The 14,681-nt window shown below is 38.5% G+C and overlaps 1 protein-coding gene across 2 annotated transcripts; it reads left to right on the top strand.

The window, feature by feature from the left end:
* Positions 1–120: 120 nt before the first annotated feature.
* Positions 121–13,271, top strand: vps52 (VPS52 subunit of GARP complex). Of its 2 annotated transcripts, none has more exons than XM_084738846.1 (20): positions 121–335; positions 1,305–1,383; positions 1,786–1,838; positions 2,148–2,223; positions 2,336–2,403; positions 3,287–3,462; positions 3,548–3,698; positions 3,889–3,989; positions 4,308–4,440; positions 4,843–4,900; positions 5,830–5,963; positions 6,375–6,530; positions 6,679–6,797; positions 6,969–7,092; positions 7,181–7,276; positions 8,107–8,214; positions 8,298–8,363; positions 8,721–8,832; positions 11,778–11,896; positions 13,042–13,271. In XM_084738846.1, exons 1-20 carry the CDS (start codon positions 240–242, stop codon positions 13,186–13,188), a joined length of 2,172 nt encoding a protein of 723 aa, XP_084594972.1. In that variant the 5' UTR covers positions 121–239; the 3' UTR covers positions 13,189–13,271. The 2 variants fall into 2 exon arrangements, with proteins under 2 accessions (XP_084594972.1, XP_084594971.1); XM_084738845.1 differs by having other exon boundaries at positions 1,302–1,383.
* Positions 13,272–14,681: the final 1,410 nt, after the last annotated feature.

Raw genomic sequence — 14,681 nt, 5'->3', positions numbered from 1 at the left:
CGTCTCTAATATGTCCGTCAAGAAAGTTAAATGAAACAAACAAATATGTAGCTATGTTAACGTTTTCTGGTGAATTAAATGTTAACTGATGTTGTCCATGTCATTCGCACCACACAATATATGACGGCATTAACATATTGTGCTTTTCATTGACGTAAGGACGGCTTTTCGTCTTCAGCGTCGACGAGGCGGAACGTTACATTTGTATTTTTTTACGTCAGCGTAAATTGGCCGCAATCATGGCGGAGGTAGCTGCTTCTGCTGTTGGAGCTGGTGCCGATGTAAACACACCTGGAAACCCGACTGAAGTCGCCATGGCGTATTTACAAGACGAGGTGACATTTGATTTCTATTTATTTCAATCAGTTGCTGCTTAAAACTAAATCATGTACCGGTTTATGCGCTCTAGCATTCCTGTGTTCTGTTAGCATTCTTATCCAGAGGATACCAGAACTGAACGTTACATTTTTCCAACTGAAGTGTATCTGGCAAGATGAACAGCTATTAAATGAATTACAAAGTTATGATAGTGAACAAAATCATGCCTAGGTTACCTGTGTGTTGTGACAAGGTGTATTACTGTTCCTTGAAGCTAATGTAGCTGTTAGCATCCTGTCAAAACACTGAGCAGCTCCAGGATTTCCTGAATGCAGCCCGAGACAACAAAGTATAACGTCAACAGTGTTGAAATTATTAGGTGTTTAATCAATTATCATTTTAGTCAACAACAATTTTAATAATTATTCATCAAGTCATTCATCAAGCGAACATATTGAACACTCTCTTATGTGTCAGTGTAACCTGCATATCTTTCGGACCGGAGTTTGACAAGACACTTGAAGATTTGGGATGACAAATATCAGGCCAATAAAGAATTAGCTGATTATATTACTAAGACATATTTATAAAATTGGAGTCGGTAAATATGGGCTATACTACATGATTTGACAGATTACATCAAAGCATTTAATTAAAATTCTTAAGGAAAATGCTCGATAAAAGTTAATGTATGTTTGTGAAATTTTACTAGAAAAAGTAGCAAACTGAAGTGTTGAAGAGTCAGAACCATTCTTTGTTTTTATCATAATAGTGATGTATTTGAAATATTAAATAATCCATTTTTGCTTTTGCTTGAATCAATTTACAGCATTTAATTGATGAATCAGTCGATCATGACAATAATGATTAGTTGAAATCCTGAACATGCTTTACTCACATGTTAAAGAAAGATAGATAGACTAGTTGAAATAATGAATTATGCCCGTTTGTTTTGGGTTTTTTTTGTTGTTTTTTTTTGCTAGAAGACTGATGGAGACATCACCAACCTCAACCTGGGAGAACTGGACCTCACTACTGATGAGTTTATCTTGGATGAAGTGGACAGTAAGGCGACATTTATCATTACACAGTCTCATGTTGACAGGATACAAAGGAGAACAGCACGGGCAAATGGAGCTGACACTTTCAGTATTGATGTTTAATAAATGTGTGTTTACAAATCATCAATACAGCAAAATACTGTGACCAGGAATTTACTATAGCAAAGATTTTTATTTGCCACATGCAGATATTGAAAGAATATCACATTTTTGAAGTTTTTACAACCTGTAGCAGCTCCCTGCATTTATGTACTATATCCAGATCTCATAAAAGCTCCTGCATGGAGGAAACCGCTCAGTCCTCAGTCACGGTTCCCTCAGTGTTAAAGAGAAACTGCTGCCAGTTAAAGACCACCTGTTGGATGTTAAATTTGTCAGGAACGCTGTTCCTCTCTGTCTCCTACAGTTCACATCCAGGCCAATCTGGAAGATGACCTCGTGAAGGAGGCGCTCAAAACGGTGAGCAACTAATGATTATTTTCATTGTCAATTAATCTGTCAGTTGCTTTCTTTCATCCATTGTCGCGTTTTGAGTAAAAAAAACATATTCATATTTAAGAAGCTGAAATCAGACAATCTGCACTTAAAAAATGTATCAAACCGATAAATCGATTCTGAAAATAGTTGGCAATTAATTGAATAATCATTACATCTTCAATTAATTGTTGCCACTCTAATTATTGAAAGCTGGTGTTGACTTTGAGTCTCACAGCTCAGTGTCTGTATTATAAATGTGGTGACAGTGGTCTCTCCTCCATCTGTTTTCAGGGCGTTGACCTCCGTCAGTACTCCAAACAGGTGGAGTCAGAGCTGCAGAGGATCGAACAGGCCTCCATCAAAGACTGTATCCTTCCTTTTACAAATTTACAGTAAGTTTTTTTATTAATTGTTTTAGGAGGGGGTTAAAAGTAAATACAGATGATCTGTTGTTGTTTTCCTGACTGTTCATCCATCAGACATCAAAGAGAGTCAGAACATCGCTCTGCTGCACAACCAGATCACCGCCTGCGACTCCATACTGGAGGTAAAATGAGAGGCTTTAATCTTGATCCTACAGTCCACTGCAGGATGAGTTCAGCGTGAGTCAGACTTTAGGTTTGTTCAAGATGAAATCCTTCTCACCTGAAAAGACAAGCGCACGCAGCTGCAGCAGGAAGTGGTGATAAACAGCTGCAGTCAGGTTGGACAGTTTCCAGCTGCCTGCAGAGAATATACAGGAAGTGACAGAATTATTTACATCCTGTTAGATTCACCTACAGACTACCTGTAGTCTGTGGACTACGCTCATCTAGTTCTAGCTGAAACATTCTTGAGTGGTGATGAAGTTGAAGCAGAGATCCCTCAACTGTCCCATGCTCCTTTGTTCTTTTTATGTCTGCCTTGTAAAGCACTTTGTAACTGCTCGTACTGACAGGTCCCAGAGAAATTACCTGTATTATTATCAGCCACACAGATTAAACCTCCATTACACAACATAAGACTAATATCTTTATACATGTAGATATTAAAAGCATTTAAAAAATGTTCCAGCCTGGTCAGATAATGGACCAATCAGTGCATGTTTAGATGATTCTGATTATTAACTCGCTGTCTTTCCAAAATTCCTGAACTTGTCAGCTGTTCTTAAAGCTAGATACAAAGTGAAGCATGATTCTGGAAATTCATGCCACTGTATCTCTTTTTTTGTCTTTTCTATCTTTACTTTGTGGTTTTCAGGCTGCCTGGTTCTTGTTTCCCCTTAAAAGATTTACTGAAACTTTCAGGCTCATAAATGAACACACAGATTTACAAATGCACAGAGCTCTGTGCTTTTCCTTCTAGTAAGATTAAAAAGAGCTTTAATAATCCTGGAGGAAATTTTAAAATGTTTCCTGAACTTGACAGCTGTTTTCTGCCTGGTCTTTCAGCGGATGGAGGGCATGCTGAGCGGCTTCCAGAGCGACCTGTCCTCCATCAGCAGCGAGATCCAGACTCTGCAGCAGCAGTCGGTCAGCATGAACGTCCGGCTGAAGAACCGACAGGCGGTACGCAGCCACCTCAGCCAGCTGGTGGACGAGCTGGTGGTGCCCGGAGCCATGATCTCGTAAGTGTTGGGGACAGACAGAGTTGTGGCGGTTAGATGTGCTGTAGTTCGTGTGATGGAGCAGAGTGTTTGTCTGTCGTCGCAGCACCATCCTGGACAGTCCCGTGACGGAGCAGGAGTTTCTGGAGCAGCTCCATGAACTCAATAACAAGATCAACTTTGCCAAAGAGCTGAGCTTCAGAGAGACGCTGGCCTGTTCTGACATCCAGGACATCGTCGACCGCCTCAAACTCAAGGTGATATTCTTGTTTTTTTTTATTTTCCAGTGAGACCAAAGACACTTTTCCTCCCTCCTTCAATTTTTGTTTGCCTTGTTTCTTGTAAAAGTCTCTGCTTTCCTCTTTTTCCATGACACTTGTGGAACATGACACCTTGTCATGTGTTTTCCTTATGTGAAATTACATGAATATTTGTGTCTGACTTCAGGCGGTGTCAAAGATCCGAGAGTTCATCCTTCAGAAGATTTACTCCTTCAGGAAGCCGATGACCAACTACCAGATCCCTCAGAACACTCTGCTCAAGTACAGGTCAGACATTTAAAGGCTGGAAAGACGATGAGTGTGTATCAGCCCCTCATCTTGATTCAAGTTCTTTTATTGAAGGTTTTAAAACAAAAAGATACAAAATGAAAAAGTCGAGGAAAATGATTGCTGACGGCTACATTTTGTTTCGTGGATCATTTTATGACTTTACATGTTGAAATTAATCTTTAAATGTATCCACAGAAATGATCTGTTACACTACATTATTTGTGTTGTGAAGAGTAACAGAACTGCAGACATTCACACTCTGAACTTTAAAAATAACAGCTGCTACACTCTGTCCTTCATTTTGTCTCGCTGTAGGTTTTTCTATCAGTTCCTTCTGGCCAATGAGAGGACAGTTGCCAAGGAGATCAGAGACGAGTACGTGGACACAATGAGCAAGATTTACTACAGTTACTTCAAGTCGTACAGCGGCAGGCTGCTCAAAGTGCAGGTCAGTGGATTCAGGCGTCCACACGTGACTGATTTGATCCTAATTGACAGCTTATGGATATTTCTCCATTGCTTGCACACAAAATTTCTCAGTAAAATGTTGTTTTTAGCTAAAGTGAACACTTCTTCAAAGAAATTGACATCAGGAAACAGTTTTAACAGAGAAATGTTGAATCAGAAACAATGAAGAAGCCGCCAGCTGATATAAACTGAAATGAAGAGATTATTTAGTGCTGTATGTCTGTCAGCAGCTAACAGGTGAACTGACTGCAGCTGTGTCTGTAGGAGCGCTGCACTTCCATCACAGCAGCACCTCTGAGAGACGGTGTTTAGGTCTGTCGGTGTTAAAGGAACAGTCTGTTCTCATGTGTCCTGATGTCCCGTCTGTGTGTCCTCTCTGCAGTACGAGGAGGTTGCAGACAAAGACGACCTGATGGGAGTCGAAGACACAGCCAAGAAAGATATCCTTTAAACTTTCTCTGTGTTTCTGTGTGTGACTCTGCGTGTGCGTCATAAAAAGCATCATTTTGGGAGTACTTAAGACTTCTTGACATTGTATTTGCATTATGTTCACAGTAAATCGCTGTCTGACTGAATATTTCACGTTTTAGATAAAGAAAGTTCAAGAGAGCCTGATTCCATGAAGAAACCAGAAAAATATTCACATGTAAGAAACTGAAATCAGAGAATTTAGACTTTTTTCCCTTAAAAATTAACATATCAGAACAATTAATGGATTAATTAATCCTGTCACAGTCTTGTCTGTGTGCACCACGTTTTGACCTCAAATATCAAAATCTTTGAAACAAATAAATTTTCTTTCAACTTCAGATAAAAAGTTGATTAATGCATGAGGTGCATGATCAAAATGTGGATCAAAAGCAAACAAAACACCAGCACTCACTGATAAATAACAGGTGAGTAACCCTGTAAATAAACAGGTAAACTATTCCTCAGTGAGTGAGTGAAAAAAACTTAAATCAGCTGAGATCAGATTTATCTGTAAAAATAACAGGATGTGAATAAATCAGGTCTTGAATCAGAGCATGGAAAAACACAGGCAGCTCAGCAGCTCGACAGTCGATTTAAAAAAAAAAAAAAAAAAAAAATCTGGCTCCCATCCAGGTGACGCTGACGTGCAGAACAGGAAGAGATCGTGTGTAAAATCAGACGAAAAGAGACACACAGGTCAGACTGTGTGTACATCCAGCAGGTGTGTGTGTGTGCAGCTGGTCTGTCATGTGTGTTGGTATGTGACACACACATACTGAACATAACACACCGATCAGAATTTATATGTGCTTATTAAAGGGCAGTAATCAGGTCATATGACACACACTGAAACTCTGTGTGTGGAAAAAGTGTGGAGCTCCTTGACGTCCTGCTGCAGGTTTCTTCTCCAAACCGTCTCTGAAGAGCAGGAACACCATCTTCACTCTGGGCCAGCGGGGGGCCATCCTGAGTCCTGCTGAGCTGGAGGGGCCCATTCTGGTCCCGCACACAGCTCAGAGAGGAGACAGCAGGGTGAGACGTCACAAACACTCAGACACACAACACCAGCAGGCTGCAGTGGCTGCAGCGTAAAACTGCACATACATTAAAAGTGTTTGTTTTACAGCTGACAGGCTCTTATTGTTTGTTCAAAGTGTCTCACAACATTAAAGAAAGACCCACACAGAGATCCACCTTTTGTGACAGTTTGTGCAGTTTGAAACACTGACCAGCAGACAGGAAGATGGTGGGTGAAAGAATATTACAGCAGGACTGAGTGGATCCAGTCGTCTTACAAAGCAAACTGTTGGTCAATACTGACATCTTGTGGCTTCTTCTGAGACTGATGAATGACAGGTTTTAACACTGGAGACAAATTAAACTCATCAGGGAGAGACAGATTTATTGAACCTGTCTAAATATTCTTGTCTGTCTGTCCTCTAGTATCCCTACGAGACGCTGTTCCGCAGTCAGCACTACGCTCTGCTGGACAACGGCTGCAGAGAGTACCTCTTCCTCTCCGACTTCTTCATGGTGGCAGGAAACTCTGCCCTCGACCTCTTCAACAGCATCATGGGAAAAACTCTCAGCATGTTCCTGGTATGAACTCAACAATTGAAGTCAATTTACATAGATTCATTTGCACAACAAACTTTTGATTTAATATACAGTACATGCAGCAGGACTTCCTAAATGTTTTGTTGTCTTTTGTTGAGTCCTGTTGTGTGTGTCTCCTCCATCTCTGCAGAAGAGTATGTCCACATATGTGTCCGACTGCTACGACAGCATTGCTGTCTTCCTGTGTATCCACATCATCCTCCGGTTCAGAGCCATCACCGCCAAGAGGAACATCCCCGCTCTCGACAAGTCAGTGTCACATTTAAGACTACGATTTATTCCTAAATGAAAACCTAAAAGAGGGGGAAAAAACCTATCTGTGTGTGTGTGTGTGTGTGTGTGTGTGTGTGTGTGTGTGTGTGTGTGTGTGTGTGTGTGTGTGTGTGTGTGTGTGTGTGTGTGTGTGTGTGTGTGTGTCAGGTACTGGGAAGCTGTGCTGGAGCTGCTGTGGCCGAGGTTTGAACTCATTCTGGAGATGAACATCCACAGCATCAGAAACACAGACCCTCAGAAACTGGGAGTGCTGGACACCAGACCACACTACGTAGGTCCAAACACACACACACACACACTTAATGTGTTTGACAGTGGTGCATATCACTGAACAGTGTGTGTGTGTGTGCTGATTTCAGATCACTCGTCGGTACGCTGAGTTCTCGTCAGCCATCGTCAGCATCAACCAGACGTTTCCCAACGAGAGAACCAACAGTCTGCTGGGACAGCTGCAGGTAACACACACACACACACACACACACACACACATTAACATATAGATAAGGTATATTTATAGACTGTGTAGTCCTCGAGGACAAACATTGATAAAATGGTCAACAGGTCAAATTATCTTTACAGAACAAATCAAGTAACTAAGACAGCAGTTAATGGTTTTTAAAAAATATGAAAATAACAAGTGATTATATTCAAGTCAACATGCGTTAATGATACAGTAAAAAAGAGTCGTACTTATTAATTCAATTCAATAATGATATTAAAGGAAAAGGAAAAACACAATTCATTAAAAAAATAAATTATGATATATAACCAAAATATAATTAAGACAAGACAGTACAGGTAAAGACATTGTTTTTTGCACTTTTCAGTTTTAGTTTTGCTTCCATATTATTTCTTTTTACAAAGAAGAGGAAAGAAAACATTCAAAAATACAAATTTAGGTTTTTATTTTACTTCACCTTGTCTATATACTGTGTATATATAAGATATAGGATATAAGGTAAAGGATGCTGAGAATTTGATTAGATTTGTGAAATAAATGATCTTTAATAGTGAAGATGTAGATAAACTTGACCTGACTTGTGGATCCTTCTGGTCCATTTGCTCAGAAAACAACAGGTACGATTTTGAGAAAATTATGTGGCTAAATTTTGTCCTAAAATATTATCAAAGTGTGATTTATTAAAGTGATTTTTTCAGATACGCAGGTTTCAGCGTCCTGCACCAGAATCAAATGTGTACCATGATGTGACTGAGTTAGCAGAAGATTTCTTTTTTTATCTTTATCACTGAATTTGTCATAAATAATAAAATATTTGTTGTCCAGGTGGAGGTGGAGAACTTTGTGTTAAAGATGGCGGCAGAGTTTCCCTCCAGAAGAGATCAGCTCATCTTCCTCATCAACAACTACGACATGATGCTCAGCGTCCTCATGGTGAGTCACATCCATCAGTCAAACCCAGTTTCTTTTCACGCCTGTTAAAATCTGTGACGGTTGTTTTTCCCTCGTCTGTCCAGGAGAGGGCGGCAGACGACAGCAAAGAGGTGGAAGGTTTCCAGCAGCTGCTCTTGGCCAGGACTCAGGTAAACACCACAGAGGAATGATGGGAAATCTGAAGCCCTGTTACACTCCTGTCTTTTCCTGAATCCTCTTCAAAGCTTTTATTTTAACACCCTTGCAGGTTTATTAAAAGTATTAAAGAGGCCACATTGTGCTCATTTTCAGGTTCATACTTTTATTCGGTGGCTCTTTTAGAACAGGTTTTAAAAAATGCATCATTTTCTCATACTGTCCGCAGCCGCAGCGCCTCTATTCAAGTTTTAGTTTAACTTGTATTTTCTTGGAAATTAACAAAAATTAAAACAAGTATTTAAGTCTAAAATCTTGTTAGTCGTTGATGTTTTCACACTATTTAACTGTCACTCTGTTTCCTCGTCCAGGAGTTCATCGAGGAGATTCTGTCTCCGCCGTTCGGAGGGATGATCGCCTTCGTGAAGGAGGCCGAGGCTCTGATGGAGAAAGGGCAGCTGGACCGACTAAAGAACGAGGAAGGTGAGAGAAGTCGAGTTCCTTTGGTTTGTTTTCTCTCTGTGACTTTAATTTTCTTTTTAAAAGTACATTTTATTTACAATTCTGGAAAACCAACACAACTTATGTGCCACCAATAAAAGAGAAAAACTTTAAAAATGTTTAATACAAACACTCCAAGTCCATTTTTTGATGAAAATGCATTATTTAAGGCTTTATATATATGTGGAACGTCTGTAATATATGAAATGTTTTGGTTTGCTTTCATTTTTTTAATGTGTAAACTTGCTCTGTGCCTTAAAATGACTTCTGTCACAACTTCAAACAATTTAAAAATGCATCGAAAGTCTTCAAATTCTGAAACTAACAATAACTACTGATAACATGGATGTAAACGTGATGTGAACATGATTTAATCAGGCAGAAAAAGGGTCAGCTATACCCTAAGGACCACTGTCTCACTTCCTGGTTTATAACTGGCTGGAAAACAGCTCAATCACTGGTAAACTTTCTATTTTTAGATAAATGAATTAAATAATATCGCTATCAGATGTGTAGTCCATCTAAATCAAAACTAAATAAGAATTGTCTTCAGTGTAGACAGCAGCTCTGTCAGTTGTAAAATCTGGCAGAGTTGACATCTACATTTAATTAAAAATGTAATCATTAGGAGGTTGACCTGTTATAAGCTTTAATGGGTGAGAGTTTGACTTTTGAAATCTAATTTTATATATATATATATATGTATATATATATATATATATATATATATATATATATATATATATATATATATATATATATATATATATGTATATGTATATATATATATATATATATATATATATGTATCATTAAAACATGTTTTAAGATTTATAAAGAAAGAAATGGAATATTTGGCTCAAAGCCAAATCCTAGAAATGAAAATCAGAGATTGCAACATGTGTTTACTCTGCCTCTGGGTGTGGTAACTCATAAACTCATGACTCATAAACTCCAGTGTGAACAGGATTCCTTCTTTCACTTCACACTTGAGTTTTGTTTTACGGACTAATCCTCCGTCGTGCTCTCAGTTTTGTTTCTCTTCAGTCTGAGTCTGCAGAATTTCTACCTGACTTCACCGCTTCACCACTTCAGCTTCCTGCTTCCTTTCATGTGTTCTCATATCTCTCGCTCTGTTTCCTCTCACATTCACCACATCATTGTTTTTTGTTTTTTTTTTAAGTCTCATTCAAATGTGAAATTACAAACTTCAGACTTTCATGTTCTGTTTATGAAGACGAGAACATGAAAATCAACCAGTGTTTCCTTCAACACATCTTAATGCTCAGTTTGGATTTTTGCCTGAGGAAAAGTTGATGGGAAAAGAAACTGAATTCAGTCAGTTTCATGAAGAAGTTTTGAGGAGATTTTTTGCCTCTTAATGGGAAATGGAAAGACTTCTGACACAGTGAACATTAACTCACAGGACTGATCAGCTGGTTCCTCCTGGGTTCCATGGCTGAAGCAGTGATTCCATTTTTGGAATCACTGCTTCATGTCTGATTTTTTTTTTTTCCTTGGAGCCCCTCCCTCTTCTTGTATCTATGAAAAGCTGAGCCCCTCAGCCTGCAAACGCACACACATACACCAAAAGAATAACTGTTTCTTTCCAAACCTTAAAGTAAGAGATAATGTCGTTATTGTGAAATAAATCCCGACAGGACGACGCAGGACTTGAAACATCCTGATTTCACAACAACAACGTGCTCACTGTGCATTATCCTGCTTATTACACAGTTACTTACCAAAAAGATTCATTAATTTAACAGAAAATATTCATTTTAAAATTATTTTATGGATTTAAAAAACACCTTATTGCTCCTCCAGTGTCTATGATCAGAAATGTGTCCATAGCAACGGCCTGCTCTTCTTAGCAACGGTCTGTTATAAAGAAATAACAGACCTTAAAAAAAGTATATTTTTTAATAGTTTAGTTTCAAGACTTTTGTATAAATTGTGATTTTTAGTTAATGTGCAAATCTAATATTGACGACCTCAGAGTTAGAGCTGCACAATCAATTCAAGTTTTATCAAAATCGCAAAATTATGGATTTTCAAATCGCAGGAGGTGCAATAATTGTTAAAGGCAAAATGTGTCAAAGTGTGGTGAGCAGAGGTGTTCTGTCCTACACATCAGATTCTACTATCAGACTTAAAAAACCATCTTCATGTGGTACAGATTCCTGCAAAAACAATCAGTCATTTTATTAATTTAAATGTTTTTCAATCAAAATAAGGATAATCATGTAAATATTATCATTACCTCTGATATTGCAAATCATCTCACAATTGCAAAATCAGTCAAAATAATCACACTTAGATATTTTTCAAATCATTCAGCTCTACTGCAGAGACAAAACCGTGGGTTCCCATGTGAATTTATTAAGGGAGACTTGGACCTCAGGTTGGAAACGATGGTATAATGGTTTTCTGACTGGACAATAAGCACCACATGCTGTTTATCATTAGGGGTATAACAATACATGGATCTGTACTGATCAATACGATGTTCAATGATCCAACATGATCGATGCAAAGTGAAAATATCAGTTTACATCATCATCTTTAAGTTAAGTTGCTTTTTGTGACTTGACATAAATGTAACTGAATGTGTTGAATGAACAAAGAATCAAAGGCACCTGAATTAAACTGAATCAAAATCATATCGTGGCAGATTTTCTGATATCAGGAAATATCATTGTCTAAAGAATCAATATCATGATGAAACTTTAGATTTACACCTCGAGCATTCATTCACTTTTTCTTTCGTAGATTTACTCAAAATTTGGTTAAAATTTGTGACACATTTGTATGAAAACACAGTTTGTCTGATCAGACTTATCATGCAGGATTGAATTAAATTACATGTATTTGTGTGTGTGTGTGTGTGTGTGTGTGTGTGTGTGTGTGTGTGTGTGTGTGTGTAGCTCGGATCACTCAGCTCGTTCGGGGGTTTTCCAGCACGTGGAAACAGTCGGTGGAGTCGATGAGTCAGGACGTCATGAGGTCCTTCACCAACTTCAAGAATGGAACCAGCATCATTCAGGTGAGACAGCAGACAGGTGAGACGGCAGACAGATGTGTCCACAGCATTTCTAAAGGAACCACAGGAGGTTTTTCTGTGTTACAGAAGTTTACATATCAGACAACATGTATGCCATCACTGATATAAGTTTCAAAGGCCAATATTGGCCAATAAAATCAATAAAAGTGGGTGAAATTTGAGACAGAAATTGGTGGTGGGCTTGTCATTAAAATAAAAGAATCCAGAATAACATCATTTGTTATTACTATTATACAGATGAGTTGCAGCACGGCGTCCTGGCGCCGGTGACGGGTGTGTTCCAGTCAGTTTAAACATCACTAATACTCTCACATATTAAAAAAAAACATTTTTACTAAGTAAGAGCAGGAATTATTGTCTATTTAAGTGATTTCATTCAAAATATTTTCATGAATTCATGTTACGTTCATATTATGTTTCTATTAGTAAGGAAGCCCCACCCTGAAACGTACCCCGCTTTATTGTCTCATTTACATTTAAAAAACGAACATCCTGCTGCAACAAAGAATACTTGAAACTAATGACTGAAATTCTAAACTCATTTGGAAACTGTTTAGTGTGAGTGAATCGAGTGGAGCCTTTTGATTCATGCTTGAGCCACACGGCCTGTTTTCACCTGTGGTTGACCGCTACCTCGCTGAATCGCACGCCTGTGGTGGCCAGAAAGGCTGCGTTTCTGCTGCGGGTCCCGCCCACATCTCCCATCTCTGAGTTTGCAGATGAGTTTTAAAGTGAAGAAAAGAGCTGTAACCATGAAGCAGAGTGATTTTTTTTTTCCTTGTTCAGAGAGGGAGAGAAAATAACTGAACCTCTCTTTTATACAAGCTATGATTAGAATTAAATGGTTTTCGCTCCTGTTTTTAAGAGAATGTTATTTGTAGAAGTGCTACAACTTCAATATTAAATCAGAAATCAAAATTAAAATCAAAGGCAGAGTCCTAGCATTTTTTCCCTCCACCCTCACCTGCTTGCAGCATCTAAAGTTTGTGCAAAGAAAAAAAACATTTAAAATGAATATTGATCCTCAAATTGAAAGAAAAATCAAATTATGGATTTATAGAATTGTGACATCCCTTGTTATGGTCTAAGAACTGATGAAGGAACACTTCCTCCTGGTCCTGCTGCAGGGCGCTCTGACCCAGCTGATCCAGTACTACCACGGCTTCCACAAGATCCTGAACCAGCCGACGTTCCGCAGCCTGGCCGTCCGCTCCGAGCTCATCAACCTACACCACCTCATGGTGGAGGTGAAGAAGCACAAACCAAACTTCTAAACGGCTTCATCTTTAATCTGTCAGCAGGGGGGTTGGAGGACTCCCCCACTGCTTCATCAGCAGACCAGACCAGACCAGAGCAGACCGGAATCATGAAAACTCACCTGGAGGAGTTGATTGCCTTCAGTTTTTCTCTCCTCCTTTCATCTCAGCTGAGTCATGAACAAACGAAGACTGTCTCTGCTGTTTCCCTCCAGCTGAGGAAGAAGTCGTATCACAGATCAGTGAGGAGGGTCTGCACAGACACGAGCTGCATATGAACCAAGTCATTTTTCATTTTTCACTCACTGCATTAAAACACAACCAAACATCTAAAAAGTGCTGAGAACTGGACAAAACTGAGAACCCTGATAATAACCGAGGTTTAATTAGATAATCAAGTAAATAATGAAGTTATAATCCTTCTGACTTCAGTCCTGGTTGGTTCTGGTCCATTTTATTACCACAAGGGCGGACCCCGCCACCAACCATGAACACGACCGTACAGAGAGTGTTAAATGTGTTAAATGGCAGACCATAAATTGTGATTTAAATCTTAAGGATTATAACTTAAAAAAATACATCTGAAAAATACAAATGTAAAATTTTCCGTCTTTCATTCGTTAATGGAAATGTAAAAGCGTTTTTTTTTTTTTTTTTTGGTTGTTTTTTTGTTTTTGTTTTTTGTTTTTTTTTGTTTTTTGTTAGGTTTGGTAAAGCAGCAACCTAAAAGCCAAAAGGGCAAAAGTTCTGACGAGAATCTGGACTCTGATCATGAAACACTGAACAGACTCGTGTGTGTTTTTGTTATTTCAGCTTTGTTTTTTTTTTTTTATTTAATCCAGAAGAAGAAATCATACATGTATCATGTATAGTGTTTGATTTATAACACTGCACTAGTGGGAGAGAAGCTCTTACGAACTCATTACTTGAAAAACTTTTTTTTTTTTGTGCGTCTGTGATGCAGCTTCCATGAACCTCGGCAGGAGAGACTGACCAGTGAAGGATAAAGAAGCTGCTGATTTTCTGTATTTTTCTTCTTGTTGTCAAATCACATGAAAAGACCAAAACCATCAACGTGTCTCTAAATATTGTCTGACTTCCTGTTTGTGGCTCTCAGCTCCAAGCTCCATTAGTTCTTAGTGAAAACATAAATCTTTAAAAACACAAACATATAGTTTCATAAATAAAAAAAAAAAAAGACTCACAATACATGTCAGTTGATACATTCACTGTTTGAACATGAAGAAACATACAGAATATGAGCGGACTGCTCCTTTAAAGATTCATTCTTTCAATGTTAAAGTCATTTTGTGCCTTTGCTCGTTTCTGTGTCGCTGTACTGAGTTCATCTTGTTGCTTTTATTTGTGTGAACGTGTCTGTGAAGTCATTCCAGTGTGGAGTTTAACAATGAATAATGGAAACACAACATGACTGTTTACTCTTTATTGGATTTTAGGTGACTGTGTCCATCTACATCACAACAAATATAAATACACTACAAAAAGATAAG

This window comes from Lutjanus erythropterus, chromosome 16 (assembly GCF_056507025.1).
Source record: "Lutjanus erythropterus isolate fLutEry1 chromosome 16, fLutEry1.hap2, whole genome shotgun sequence".
Taxonomy (NCBI): Eukaryota; Metazoa; Chordata; class Actinopteri; order Lutjaniformes; family Lutjanidae; genus Lutjanus; species Lutjanus erythropterus.
Note: the sequence above shows the minus strand (reverse complement) of the source record. Positions and strands in the feature narration are given on the sequence as shown.

Coding starts and splice junctions, on each gene's coding strand:
- vps52 (XM_084738845.1), top strand. CDS start 240: ATGGCGGAGGTAGCTGCTTCTGCTGTTGGAGCTGGTGCCGATGTAAAC. Junction 6,798..6,968: donor AACATCCCCGCTCTCGACAA/GTCAGTGTCACA, acceptor TGTGTGTGTCAG/GTACTGGGAAGCTGTGCTGG. Junction 11,897..13,041: donor ATGGAACCAGCATCATTCAG/GTGAGACAGCAG, acceptor GTCCTGCTGCAG/GGCGCTCTGACCCAGCTGAT.